This window comes from Rhagoletis pomonella, unplaced genomic scaffold (genome assembly GCF_013731165.1).
Source record: "Rhagoletis pomonella isolate Grant_MI unplaced genomic scaffold, Rhpom_1.0 Rhpom_scaffold_00014, whole genome shotgun sequence".
Lineage (NCBI taxonomy): Eukaryota > Metazoa > Arthropoda > Insecta > Diptera > Tephritidae > Rhagoletis > Rhagoletis pomonella.
In genome coordinates, this window is record NW_023458568.1 from 14,634,034 (window position 1) to 14,649,438 (window position 15,405).

Genomic DNA, 15,405 nt, shown 5'->3' on the forward strand with positions numbered 1-15,405 from the left:
TAATTAAAAAAAATAAATAAAAAATTTGCAAACAAAGTTCAATATAACATCGCTGAATATTTTTTATTGTTAAAATTTGTATCTCACTTAAATGTGTTTTTGATATATACGTCTCTGCTGCAGAAGTAATATAAACTTCCTTAAGAGGTAAATGATTATCTGGGTTACAAACGTCTATATCAGCTGGGTTGCGTGGCATACATGTTCGAAAAAAAAGACAGTATGATCACATGAATAACGTTCGTTCAGCGAACGACAATGAACTTTTGAATGTACGTTGCACGGTTCGGTGCAGAAAATCTTTCGTAATGCATACAAATTTACAGCTTTTTTCTTTTTTAATTGGAAAAGTATCAAATTTTCTACTGTACAAAAGAAAGAAGTGCCCCTCCGAAATTCGTCGAAAAATGTATCACTTTTGATCCCTTTGGATCAAAACGGTCACACTGGTCGCGACGCTGGATGCGAATCAGATTGCTTTTGTACGTCCCACAGTGGGGTAAAAAAGTTGGCTGTGTACAAATCAATTTTGAGAGCCCAAATATCAACCGATTTCAAGAAAGCGTCTTTTTTCTGTTTGAAAAACTCGCATTACCGATATTTTTAAAATTTGGACATCGACTCTAGATCCTCCAAGGATGATAACAGAACAAAAAATAATTTCGATGTATCAAGGGTGCGTGGCACCACCCATACAAACTGAAGTTTTCACACAACATATCTCTGGAAGTATTTCTCGTAGAGTGCTGCCACTTAGTATAGAAATATATAATATCAACGCAAACTTATGGGGAAAAATGGCAGTTATTGAAAAAGGGGCACCTCCCATACAAACTGAATTTCTTCCATTAGAATGTCTATGTGGTGTGAGAAATTTAGTCTCGAGTTTTGCAAACAGTAAGAAAACGGCTTTCAAAATATACTAGAGTGGTACAAAAAATTTTTTTTTGGAAATTCATAAACGCTACATCAAAATATTGTTATTTATGATAAAAAAGGGACATTTTTTTTATTTTGAAAAAAGAAAAGTTTTTATAGAGGTCGCGCAGGTCGGTTTTTTATAAAAACGCTGATGTTCTCAATTTTTTCATTTTCTTGGCGGCTAAAAATGTAGGTTTTACATATAATTACTCTGGTATTATTGGGGAACATTCTCTTTAATACATACCTGTCCTGGACAGTTAGTATGGGCCTAGTTCCCGAAAATATGCTATCGAAAAGAAACTACTAAAATTAAAACGTTGATACTGTACGATTTACGCATTATCGTTGGTCGAAAATTGTTACCAGGGTGTTTCTGGAGTTGCTAATTAGGAATCTGAAGTCCGTAAGTTACCGTAAGTTACTATAGGTCTCACTATCATGGTATACATCCATCTGAAGATCCTCGGAGTGCACCCCCAGGATTTGCCCGCCAGACGTTTGCACACCATCATCGCTCTCGTGGCCTTGGAGGTGACCGTATCAACATGGGTCTTCCACAGAAGCTTGGAGTCCAGGGTAAGCCCCAGATACTTAACCTCTGTGGCGACATTGATTGCGACCCCGTCCAGGGTCAGGTTCCTCATCCCCTGAAGATTTCGTTTCTTGGTGAAGGGGACTATAGCTGTCTTGGAGGGATTGATATTTAAGCCTACGTCTGCGCACCACCTTTTTGCAAGGCTAAGACCTCTTTGGACGATGTCACAGAGAGTACTAGCGAACTTCCCTCTAGCAATAATCACTATGTCGTCCGCATACCCTTGGCATCGAACGCCCTCGTTAGTGAGTAGCTGTAGGAGTTCGTCCACAACTAAGCTCCACAGTAGAGGAGATAATACTCCCCCTTGCGGGCACCCTTTTGTTGTTTGTATTTGAACAACGCTGTCACCGACTTCAGTTCCGGCTATCCTGGTCTGCAGTGACCTTGCTATCCAACGCCGGATGGTTGGCTAAACGTTATGTCTCTCAAGAGCTCTGTCAACTCCCGAATAGGAGGCATTATCAAAGGCCCCCTCGATATCGAGGAAGGCACAGAGCACTACCTCATCAAACTCAAAGGCCCCTTATATTTCCTCCGTTAAGGCATACAGCGCAGTGTTCGTGGATCTACCCACCCTGTACGCGTGCTGGTTGGAATGCAGAGGGGTCTGTTTCAGAGTGTTAAACCTGATCTCATGGTCAATAATTTTCCCCATTGCATTCAACATAAAGGATGTGAGACTTATTGGCCTGAATGACTTGGCAAGAGAGTAATCTCTCTTACCTACCTTCGGGATAAAGATGACCCTGGCCCTTTGCCACACCTTGGGAATGTGGGCCAGCGCTAGACTGTCCCTCATAACATCCACAAGATGTGAAAGTAAGAGCTCTCCACCCTGCTCATCAGCCGCAGGGGCTTTGTACCGTTTGAAGGAGTCCAAAGCCCACCGCACTGTTTGCCGGTTTACATGGCTCTTAGCTAGCTTCCAGTCCGGTGGGGATGGCCTGTACGCACGGAACGTAGCTTCCCCAGTGGTAAGAATGGCGTCCGCAAAGTGGGCCGACAACAGGGCCAGTGCCCTTTCCTGTTCCGTACCTGAAAAGGTAGCCTTATTGCCAATCTCGTGCCTGTGTTGTCCCTTGCAAAAGCTTTATGAAGCCTAGCAGCTGCAGGAGTTGATGCAATGTTTTCACAAAAGGTCCTGAAGCTGCTACGCTTGGCCTTTCTGATCTCCTTATGGTACTTTGTCAGACTGACTGCGTATTCCTCCCAGCTCCCGGTGCGCTTTGCCCTGTTGAACAGTCTGCGAACCTCTTTCCTAAGAACCGAGAGTTCCCGTGACCACCAGGGAGGCTGAGCCTTCCCCTTAGGCTTTGACACGGGACAGCTGGACGTAAAGGTATCTAAGATTGTGCCGTTCAGCCTATTAACCCTGTCCTCTAACGCCATGCAATCTACCTTTGTTCCCTGTACCTCTATTCTTGGTAGGTTCAGTCTAAGTACCTCTTCATATTTGGCCCAGTTTGTTTTCCTGGGGTTTCTCTTATGTCTGACAAACAGCTCCCAGTGCAAACCGGACAATCCTGTGATCCGACAGTGAAGGCTCAGATGAGACTTTTCACTGGCCGATCAGAGGACTGGCCAGTCTGTTGCTGATCGTGATGTCCAGAACTTCCTATCTGACCCTAATAATGAACGTTGGTTCATTGCCGACATTGTGAATGCTCAGGTCTACTCTTATAATATATTCTAAAAGGCACTCACCCCTACGGTTAGTGTCCGAGCTGCCCCACTCCATATTGTGGGCGTTTGCATCACAGCCTAGAATGACAGGAAGTCTTCCTGCGGCAGGATTCCAGAATCTGCTGTACCTCAAGGGGCGGCACGTTGGCGTTGTCCCCCGGACAGTAGGCTGCAGCCAAGACCACCTCCAACTCCCTGCCATCAACCTTCAAGGTAGTCTGGACTGCTACCAGGTCCTGTGTAAGAAACTCTGTAATGCAGAAATAATTAATAATATTTTTCAGCACTACACACGCTCTGGGCCTCTCGCAGGAAATCTCCAAAATTACCTTATTGTTATTGTGGTTAAGGCCCCTCACCTGGCCTCTGTAGGTCCACGGTTCTTGTATTAGCAGTATGCCCAGGTCTTCCGTGGCAAACCTGCTCGAAATGACCGCCGAGGCGGCCACCGCGTGATGCAGATTGACCTGGGCTACCTCTACTGCTGGTGTCTTCGTAATTGGGGCTCGTCGTCGATATCCGAGAGCCGCGCGTCGCCCTGGCTTCCTCTATCGAGTTCGATCCTGAAAATTTCAGCTAGGGGCTCCTGTGTGGTGCGCACGTAGTCGAGGGCTTTTGGCCCGGAACTTACCGGAGATGGTACTTGTGCCGGTGCTGTTGTCTGGTTGGCTGGTGCCGGTGCCTGTTCTGACAGCCGGTTGGCTGGTGGGGCCGTGGTCGACTCTGTCGCCGGGGCCGCAGTGGAGTCAGTTGCCGCGCCAACACATATGTTTTGCGACTCTGACTCCTTGCTGCCTGTCGTCTTTTGCCGCCACGGCCGCACCGAGACGTAGCTGTACCGGAAATTTATGTGGAATCCGGCCCTCTTTATGGTGACGTACGACGCCTCGTCGATGCCCAGGTTGAGCTTGAGCCCGTTGTCCTCAGCGTCGCACGACACCACCTTCCACGCAGCCGTGTGGACACCCTCGTTCTGGGCCTGAATAAGCGCCAGCACATACTCTGCCGATTTCTCGGCGCATCTAGGGAAGAACACCGAGATCGTGTGCACCGGCGGGATGTCCTTCCCCCTTTTCGTGCATAGCTCGGGTCCCTTCCACCCTTCAATAGCCGGTGCCTTTTCTGCCAGCCAGGCTGCAGTCCACTCATCCTTGCAGTCCACAAGGAGCATGCCTGATCTGAAGAACACCCCACAGAACACCAGAGGGTGCCTCTACCCTTTTAGGACCTCGTCCATAATCACATCCTGGAGTCTGGTTAGGTCCTCAGGGCATAGAGCAGCTGCAGGGTAATCACAGGGCAGCACAGCCACCCGGATGCCTTTGAGAGCATCAGAATAGCTGGGCTGCTGAGTGGTTTCTTCCTGAGGTTGACCTTGGCCCGCAGACCCATCCAGGCCCCTAGACACTGTCTGAGGGGGTGTAGGCCCCCGCTGTCGCTTGGGGGACGGTGGCTCCGGTGGTGTAACCTGTAAGCTGGTTCGCTTTGCTGGACCTGTGGAAGTTGCTGATGAGTTACCTTCCGGTTCCCCGCCTCTTCGCCAATAGGCGGGCGCGGTTCTCTGCTGCTGTTGCCCGCCTTTCTGCTTTTCAGGAGGCGCGGGTCTCTGTTGCTGTTGCCCGCCTCTCTGCTTATCAGCAGGCGCGGGTAGTTCTACTGAGTTGCTGCCATGCTGCCTAACAGCGGTAGCAGCCCTATTGCCTCTGCGCTTGCGCTCTTCGCGCTCAGGTTCCTCGCGCTCCACCTCCTGCCGTACTTCCGCCATAGTGCCGTCTTCATTAGCAAATTTCCCCTGCCGAAGGTACCGAAGATACCACTTGACCTGCGACCCACCAAGGCCAGCTCGATGGTGGTCGTCAAGGGCTCCCGGTTGACCGGAGGGGGGTAGTGGAGGAGGTCTGCACCTGCGACTGCGTTTCTTGCTCTCCTGTACATGGCACCCTGAATCATGTGACGCGGTGGAGGTTCGACTGGGAGACCTACGGTGCCTACTTCCGCAACGGTGCCTGCTGCTGGAGTGATGCCTAATCTCCGAGCGACGCCGGCCCCTGGACCGGCAACGCCTCTCGGAGCGGTCACGACTCCTAGAGCGACGCCGACCTTCAGTCCGCTGCCTGCTAGCAGAGCGATGCCTGTTTTCGGGAGTGATGCATCTGCTCCCTTGAGGCCTTCCGAAAGGCGCTGCGCCTGATCCACGCCGCCCCTGCTGGCGCTTGGCTTCTCTTCTTCCCTGGCGTGTTCAATGAAGAGGGCAGCCTCTTCTTCGGTCAGGCTCTCAAGGAAGCTACCCCTGCGCCTGGTGCCTATACCCCCGCCCAGCATGTTACTGCCGTGCGTGGCCGTTGCTGTTCTTTGCGCTGTTGCTGCTGTGTCCGCAGCAGTTGCTGTTGATGTAGTTGTTGCTGTTAACGCTGTTGCTGCTGTTGCAGCAATAGTTGCAGCTGTGGCTGTAGCTGACGTTGTAGCTTTCGCTGTCGCTGTTTTTGCGCTTGCTTTGCTGTTTTTTGCTGTTGTTTTTGTTGCTTTTGTTTGTTTAGTTGTAATCATCTTGTTCGTACGACTGCCTGCTCGATGAGGCGAGCTCAGCAGTCAATTTTGTTGAAGGGGATCTTATCTGGTCCGCCGGGCCAGCACCCCATGTCGCGGTAAGGCCACCGTTACTCGATGCGGCCCGGTGTCGAAGAGGCGCCGTTATACTACAGCCGGTTTACACCCTCCTGGCTGCAAACTGTCCAATAGGCACGGTGTCGCGTCACACCCTTTGGTGACAGTTCTTGGTCACCGTTCACCGGCAGCCCAAGTCTGGAGAAAAGGCAGCGCAGAAGCGACGAGCGCGTCAACGATGCCCCAGACCAGAAAGGGGCTGGTCGGCGATTCAGCTAAGCCCCCGCACCAACGGCAAGGTGCCTGCCCTAGCGAGGGACGTTTTAAGCATTGTCAAGGATTTAAACTCGCTTCCAGAGGGTTTCTGGGGTTGCTGATTAGGAATCTGATGTCAGATTTTCAAAATTCAAAATGGTGGATCCAAAATGGCTACCAACTTAAAACAAAAAAGATTGGATTTTTGTGAAACTCTTAACCGCCATTTTGAATTTTGAAAATCTGACATCATATTCGTAATTAGCAACCCCAGAAACCACTGGAAACGAGTTTCAACCCTTGACAATGTTTAACATGTTCAGTATTAATTAAAATATTTTATAATTTGATCGCCATATCGGATCCGCCATTTTGAATAAAAAAAAATTGACGTAAGATTCGTGATCGGCGACCCCAAAAACCCTCGGGTGCCGCTTTTCGAACAAATCCAACCATTAAAAAAAAATTTGGATCCGCCATTTTGAATTTTGAAAAACTGACTTCAGATTCATAATTACCAACCCCAGAATCTCCCCGGAAACAAGTTCCAACCAATGACGACGCGTAAATCGTTCAGTATCAGCGTTTTAATTTTACTAGTATCATTTCGAGAGCATATTTTTGGGCACTAGGGCCATGCTAACCGCCCAAGACAAGTATGTAATTAAGGGAACACTCCCCAATAATACCAGAGTAATTATATGTAAAAACCACATTTTTAGCTGCATTTTAACATGTCAAGAAAACGAAAAAATTGAGAACATCAACGTTTTTTTAAAAAACCGACCAGCGAGACCTCTAAAAAAACTTTTTTTCAAAATAAAAAAAATACGTGTCTCTTTTTAACTGACTTCCAAAAAAAGAGGAGGTTATCAGTTCGTCGGAATATTTTTTTTTATTATTATTATGTTTTATTTTTATTTTTTTATTTTTTATTTTTTTATGTATGTTACCGCATAACTTTGGACCACGTCAACCAATTTCGATAATTTGCATTTGCATCGGAAAGGTAGTGTCTCAGAGCTGGTCCCATACTAATCTGGTTAAGATCCGATCAGTGGATCATGAGATATATATGTATATATATATACTTTTTTTATATGAGAGTTGAAATCGGCTTTTTTTTTGCTAAAAATTACTTGTTTTATAACAAATAACAATATTTTGATTTAGCGTTTATGAATTTCCGAAAAGAGTGTTTTTATGAATCACTCTAGTGTATGTATAACAAATTACATAAGTTTTTTATTAAATATATCCTATGGAAAAATGTTTATGAATCCTTTTCAAATAATTACAGGCATTTAGTTAATTTCAAGTATTTTCGAAAAAGGGGGACGCATTCAAACGTAAAAATTTGTTTTCTTTTATTTTTCAACATAAATAATTAAAAAACTAGAGCTTTTTTAAAAAATCGCCACGGATAGATCGATGCGAAATTTAATTATATTTTATTTAAAAAAATTAACTTGAAATCGGTTCTTATTTTTTTGCCCCATTTGCGTCGTGCCGTGCGATTGGTGTGCGGTAGTTTCTAAATTTATGGATTTTATCTATCTTCTATATATAAATACGCCACAAGAAAATTTTGCAATCCCTTTTTTGAAGGCACCGTTCGCTCGATTTCCATGAAACATACATCGAATTAAAGGATATAACTTCCTCTAATCCAGAAATGTTATTCCCGATACCTAGGGGGCGTGGTATCTGACATATAGACTAAAATGTGAAAACCACTTTATCTCTAAAATCAATTATGCTGGGGAACTGAGACTTAGCACAGCTGCATAGATTGTACATACCCTACTTAAGGTGAAAAATGGTATGTACTGGGAAAGTGGGCGTGGCACTTCCCATACAAACTGAAATTCTCATATCGCTTATCTCTGGAACCACTTATGCTGACGTCCTGAAATTGGACACAGCAACATATGTTGTCAATACCGTATTTTCGGCGAAAAGTGGTCGATTTTGGAAAAGGGGCCATGGCACCGCCCATACAAAATGAAATTCTCATATGGCTTATCTCTGGAATCGCTTATGCTGACGTCCTGAAATTTGACACAACATATGTTGTCAACAGTGTTGGCAAAATGCTAATCTGATAAGTGATTAAAAATTAACGATTAAAATGTTAATCGCGATTGACGATTAAAATTAATTAATCGTAATCAACTGAACGATTAATGATTAAATTTTTTTAATCGTTAATCGCTGGCTGCGATTACGATTAATTAATTTTAAATCATTAGTTTTTATTCCAATTAAAAAGAAAATCTGATTAAGTTGTCTAGTTTGTTCGAACTTGAAACCAAACAACAGTTATAGTAATTATTTTGTGTTCTACGCTTATAGAGCACATAATCTAAAAAAATTATAATTATTGTTATTAGTAATACACAAACTGGGAACTCTTACAACCCAGCGCACATGTGCAGAGGGATGTTAAGAGATAGGTTGTAAAACGTCTGTTGGAATAGATCTTAAAGAAAATGCACACCAAATTGCTTAGATTGATGAGGAAAGCCGACTTAGCCATATACCCCATTAACTGGGCTTGTATGCACAGGAAAATCCTAGCATAAATTAATTATTCACCAAACCTACTTAATCAAATTAAGGGTTAATGATTAAAAATTAATTTTTTTAATCGTGGTTACGATTAACTGTTTAATCACATTAAAATTAATCATGATTAACTGTAATCGGATTGAACTTAATCGAATTAACTAACTGATTAAAAAATCAATCGATTAGTGCCAACACTGGTTGTCAATACCGTACTTACGGCGAAGAGTGGTAGATTTTGGCAAGGGGGCGTGGCATCGCTCATACAAACTGAAATTCTCATAGCGCTTATCTCTGGAACCGCTTATGCTAACGTCCCGAAATTTGCCACAGTAGGTAAATTAGTATAAATTTACTTTGTAGCGCCATTTTGCGGTTCTTTAAATAAGATAAACAGATATCCAAATTAATTCATCGTATCGAAGAATCCTCAAATACAAATTAATATTAAAAAAAAAAAACATTCGTAACATTTTAGTAAACAATAATCTGCATATTAACTTAGCATCATTTAAAGATATATTCTTTCAAAATTGCGCAGGCTCGAAATTAATTTTAGAGCTATGGTCTGAATGACTTTTGTTCTTAGAATTTCATGTAGAATCCAAATCTGCTAGGAACGATTACGGAAAAAATTGACCCGCCCTGATACATATATGTTAAATGTGAAAATATGTAACCAAATGCTTTACCGTTTAGAATAGGTGTGTATAATTTTTTATTACATTGAAATTCTTACTTAAAGTTAATCCCTCGACGATAGCGATGTATATATAATTTCTTGGGCGTGTTAAAGATATGGAAATGCGTGATCGTGATGTTCCAAAATACAAATCCACGAGCTAACTTCATACCTCGATTCTCCTGCATACCTTGACCACGGCGGGTTAGTTGCGATTTTCTGCAGACACTTTCCAGAAGTACCGATGAAATCGTCCAGAGCTTCGTATTGTTGTCCCCACAAATCCCGACTGTCTCAAGTATATTTACAAAAAATTTACTATTGCAGCTCAAAAATTTGCGCAAATTAAATAGCTACTTTTCACTTTTTATGACAGGAAAAGTCCTGTTACGGTCGCCAATAACTATGTATCTCGAAAAATAAAAATAATTCAATTTACGTAGGATGATGTTTGAACGTCTGCTTTATTGAATATATGCTAGCAAGTGAAGTTTCTAATTCCAGAGTATGTACATATATGGTAGAAACATAACGAAAAGAGTTAATGTTAACTTTTCGGACTTAGTGATGCTAACAATAATTTTAATGAAATGTGAGTAATCGGTTATGTTCCGCGTGATTATTTTAATTCATATTAAGTAAAAATTTAAAACCGGCTTCTATTTTAAATGCTACAGTGTTTTTTAATGTGATATGACCGAACATCCTATCTGTATAGAAAGTGTTGCATATGGAATGTGAGAAAATATGAAAAATTCAGGCGATCTTTGAGTGCAGTTACTCGAATTTTTGTGGAGTGTGTTTTTGGCCAAACCTGCCGGTTTTCGATATATTTTACGTAAATGTACAGCTACTGGTCCACTTTTGCAAAAACAGCAAAAACATGATTCTAATTTTATTTCATTATCTGTTTATTCTATGTTTAGCTTTAACCTCTATACGTAGTAAATAATGTATAAATGTAAGTGAAATTTGTGTATTCGTATTTTCGCACCTAACTACATACATATGTTATTAGGATATATTCATGTTATACGCACTAAATGTTGGGATTTCTTACTTCAAGGTGTTAGTATTTATTTATTAGTATATTTTAATTTGCTTTTTTCTCACTACTAATGGTAGACAAAAAGAAAACCAGTCGTTGCATTTCACCAAAGTCATAAAGCGAACATAAATATATACATATACATACATATATGTACTCTCAAGCAAATCGATATAAGCCTTACACAAATCACGTAAACATTGTCATAAAAAATGACTCCCATCAATTTAAAGAAGTGCATTTCATCATATTTTATACGAAATCAAGAGAATTTCGGCATGACAATATCTCATGTCCATGTACATAGAGAAACCTCAACAAATGAATTCATTAATAATTTTAGTCTACAAGATCAATCGGACTCACGGTCTCTATCCGATTCCTTGGATAACATACCGTCGAATGTGTTCGGACCCGAAGGAATTGTCACACGATTTACGCTACCACTTTCTTATGGCCGCAAGGAGGCACGACAAAAACGACTTGGGTAAAATACACACAAGAGAGAAAACAAAATCCTATACTTTTAACTAGAGCTCTTGATTTTGTTCGCACATTTTCAAACAGCCCGGGTATATGAGCAGCGAGTACTCGCACACTTGTTCAATGCTCATTACTCGAAAATTTTCGAGCATGAGCTCGAGCAATTCGAGTTTTTTCGAGTAATTTGAGCAATGTTTTTTTTTTATTATATTGACATTTTTGGTAGCAACTTTTAAATTTTTCAAATTATTGATGTATAATGCAAAGATTGTTACATTGGTATCTAATAATATAATTTATTTAACATGAATTAGAAAGCAGCTGCTGACAAATACAATTTCAAAAACTCGAAAATTTTGAACAAGCATTTGAGCAGTTGAGCAATGAACGATTTTCGAGCGAGTATCGAGCTACTCGCATTGCTCGATACCCGGGTATCTAGAGCTCTACTTTTAACACAATAAAGAAGGCTTTTGTTTTGATGGACTTGTATATTTAAAGTTTATTTGTTTGGCATAATGGCCTTGTAATTGGCTAATCTTAGTTATATGTATGCAGCCTAGAAAACAGTAATAATATGATTTTTAACGTATCTTAAAAATACTTTATATGCAATAATAGAATGTAGTGACTTTAAATAAGTAGTAACTCCCAATGTCGTGCTAAGAGTTAGAAACAAATTTATAAATTTACCTTGCTTAAACTTATTGCGCGTAAGACTTCCGTTGCTTAAGAGTATACGCTTATTGATTGAATGCTTCAATTTTATCAAAAACATTTGTATTTTTTGCAATGAAAGGCAAAAGAAAAGGGCTTTTAAAAATAAAACAAGTACATACACATATATATACACTACTACTCAGAAGATTAGGCTCAGCATGATTTTCAACTTTAATAGTTTCATGCATCTGCTAGATTATACGCAACTTACGAAACCAAACAAAAAGAAAACCGAAACATTGACATTATCATTGACCTTTTGACATTTTTTTAAGGAATGAGAAAAAAGTTAAATTGAATCGTTCGCCGAAATAGGAGGATATCAATAAGGTATTTTACTAGTTTGGAAATCAGGTGTTATATTTCATGACTAATCATGTGTTTTGAACCTATTTTAAGTGTCAGCTTAATCTGAGGAAACATTTAAATCAAGAGGTTAAAAGAATAAAAATTCAATTATATAAAAAGAAGGCTGAGCTGCAAAAGTCGTGGTAAGTAGTGCCAAAAGCAATATTAGGAACTCCATTATATAGTGAATGAAAGGTGAAAAATCCTCTATCGATATCACAAATGCATACAACGTATTCAACATGTAAGTGTTATATTAAAAAAGACAAAAATTTGAAATCATGCAATTAACTATAAAAGTTGTTATTTTTTATTAAGAGTTACCATTTATGTATTAAATATGGGCAAATTGGAGAAGTAATACTGGATCACCAATTTTAGTTTGGTTTTTGCTCTCCAGACGCCACTATCACTTTTCTATGTAGAATTGGATGATTCCGAAAATCGAGTTAATTTTTTATTCTATGGATAAGTTTTCGAGATATTTGCAATTTACCGTTACGAACCAATTAACGAATCTTAAAATGAGATACGTCAAATCAAAGTTAATAAAATTATCCATAAACCATATATATTACTTTCCGATAGGACAGCTAGTTTCCGACGAATTAATTAATCATTCCAGTGTTTTTTATTTTTTTTAATGAAAAAATTAAAAACAATCAAACTTTAACAGAAGAAAAATTAAAAAAATAACAGGTTCTGTGCAAAATTTTTGCAATTGTGCTAAAGCCTGTTCTTTTACAAAAAAAAAAATCAAGTTACTTATAGAAAATCGATGGATAAGTAAAGAAATAATGAGTGGTAAAATGAAAATACGCAAAAATTTTTTGTATGAAAAATAAGCAGGAAAGAAAATTACTCATACGCTACGTACACCTGAGTAACACGCTTCTCTGCTCAGTTAAAAAAAAAAATCTGGAATCAATTATTAATTTGTATAAGTCCTATCGGAAAGTGATGTATATGTGTTTTATGGAAAATTTTATTAGCTTTCATTTTGCGTATTTCATATCAAAATTGTTAAATTGGTTCGTAAGATATACGTGATTAACAGGTCTATTCTGCGCTGGTAATAAAAAGTTTGTAACCGGTAAATAAAGTTCCTGACAATTTTTAAACCCTTTTCGCATTCTGTGTACTCTTGTAACCGGTAATTTTTGTTACCATCTCATAGGCTGGTAACAACGTATTGTCCCGTGAAGTATGCAATGCCAGAATTTGCACAATTCTTCATAGCTGAATTGCTGAATATTTTAACTGCATTACCATCGCGTTGACAAGAACTGGTAAAATTTTTTGGTAATAAAATTTTCCGGTTACAAAATCATCGGTAACGTGCAGAATAGACCTGTAAGTGGAACCAATTTTTGTTTTCAGCTGAATAACGGTAAATTGAAAATTTCTCGAAAACTTATCCATAGAATAAAAAATTAACTAGATTTGCAGAATAAGCGAGGAATTCTATATATAGTTTTGCCATTTGTCACAAAACCGAAGTAAGCAACCCTTACTACAACACAGTGGCACATGTCTCACATTTATCGTGAATATTGGCATAAGGAAAAAACTGGCGATAGGCCAGTGATGCTTTTATGTGAAATAACGACATTTTTCGTTTTGTGCCGTTGTTCAGTAGTACCAGTGTAGTTATTTTTATTAAGGTACTTAGGAGTTGTTACTTACATATTTCGTATTTTTTCGGTCGAAATAATAGAAAATAATTTGAAACCTTAGAAATTTTCCCTAGAATGTGACTGCAGATATTCCCGAATAATTACGTTCCAGTACCTATTTTTGCTAAATTACGAAACACGAAATCTTGGCTGTACTGAAAAATATGAAATTTTCAGTTGTGTCATTATTACAGAGGATCATCGATTTATTAATTTCATATTTCTATTCACACTTATTTGAGAAACATGATTTTCACCTCTTACTTAATGAAACAAAACTGTAAATAGCCTCAGACTTAAGTACTATATATTTAAATAAAATAGCACAATATCGCTTAAAAAATAAATTTTCTTAACGACAAAAAAGTAACGTTAGCACAGATCATATACAATGATTTTAAAGTTAACCAAGGGCCAGGTTCCATGTTTACGATGTGTTCTCCTCCTGATAAGATTTGGCTGTGGTAGGCAATAAAATCCGAATAGTTTGATTTCTAATTGTGTACTCACGTAGTTGCCAACATCCTTACACTATTTTAAGTGCCTTTGAAATTCCATCACGGGAGAAATTTTAGTCAATAAAGCTGGAGGAGTTACGCTGCTAATTACTAAATACTAAAAAACTTACATTGGAAGCCATTTATTTTCGCTTTAAATTACTCCTTATTCAGAAATTAATTGCACTAAACCTACATATTATGGTGACAGAATAAATCATATTTTTTAGTCGTTTAGTTTGAAACCAAGAACACGTGAAAATATAACCAATGACAGTCCAAGTGAACAGGATTTTCAAAAATAACTTGCGGACAATTTAGTACATGCACCTCACAGTTATGTTTGAAAATTACATATATTGAACCTATTCTGCTGAGTGGCAGTGCATTTGTCAACCAAATGTGAACCCGGAGATAATTTAACTTCGGTTGCTGCAGGTCTGCTCCACAAGGGTAGAACTTTTATTTATTCGAAGAAAGAATGGATAGTTTCCGGGCTCCTTACAATTACGCCCCACCCATGAATGTTATACTACCGTAAGTGGTATTTAATGGAAATAAATATTTCTGGAACCACTAGAAAATGCCCGTCTCCGCTGCGCGTGATCTATACGGAAAAAAGTAGCCTATATGTTCACCCAAGCATTAAGGTATCTACTTGCGAAATTTCAAGCAAATCTGACCATAAACAAAATTTGTTTTCGAATTGATCGTTCCCTCGTTTACTTATCGAAAGAAGTCCTATATATTAACTAAGCCAATAAGCTATCTTCGTACCACTTCAAGCAAATCGAACCATAAATACGATTTTTTTCTAATAGATCAGTCCCTGGATCACCTACTGAAAATAAGGATTCTTTATGTTAGTCCAGAAAGTACACTATCTATGTACGTGTCAAGTTTCAAGCAAAGCGAACCATAAGCAGGATTTTTTCGAATAGATCGATCCCTGGTCTACGTATTGGGCAATACAGGCAATGAGCTATCTGTGTGGTGTATAACACTTCTTTACTTAAAATTATAAACTCCAGTGATATACTAAGGGCTTAAAAAAGCTAAAAACCTTGGAAATAAGGATTATAAGAAGTTTAAAGTAACTATGTTTTCTATTAAAAATACCGCCAATATTTAAAGAAATTCAAATGCTTGGATAAATTCTTGTACAGAATTTTAGATTCGAAATCAAGTCTTATTCGAAGTCCTTCCGGAACTTCGACATGTCAAAAAAGGCATGTTCCACAATTCCATCCTCAGTCGTCCTCAATGGAAAGTCTGCGTGTTATCCACACGATGCTGGTAATCTATTTGCTGACTTTTTT

At 39.6% G+C, this 15,405-nt stretch overlaps 1 protein-coding gene across 1 annotated transcript in view; it reads left to right on the plus strand.

Moving 5' to 3' along the window:
• LOC118749267 (protein furry-like) overlaps positions 1 to 15,405 on the plus strand; it is a 294,401-nt gene that overhangs the window by 71,890 nt on the left and 207,106 nt on the right. The window contains exon 8 of the mRNA XM_036484066.1: positions 10,706 to 10,849. Within this exon, the coding sequence (XP_036339959.1) occupies positions 10,706 to 10,849 (144 nt within the window). The remainder of the gene's footprint in view (positions 1 to 10,705; positions 10,850 to 15,405) is intronic.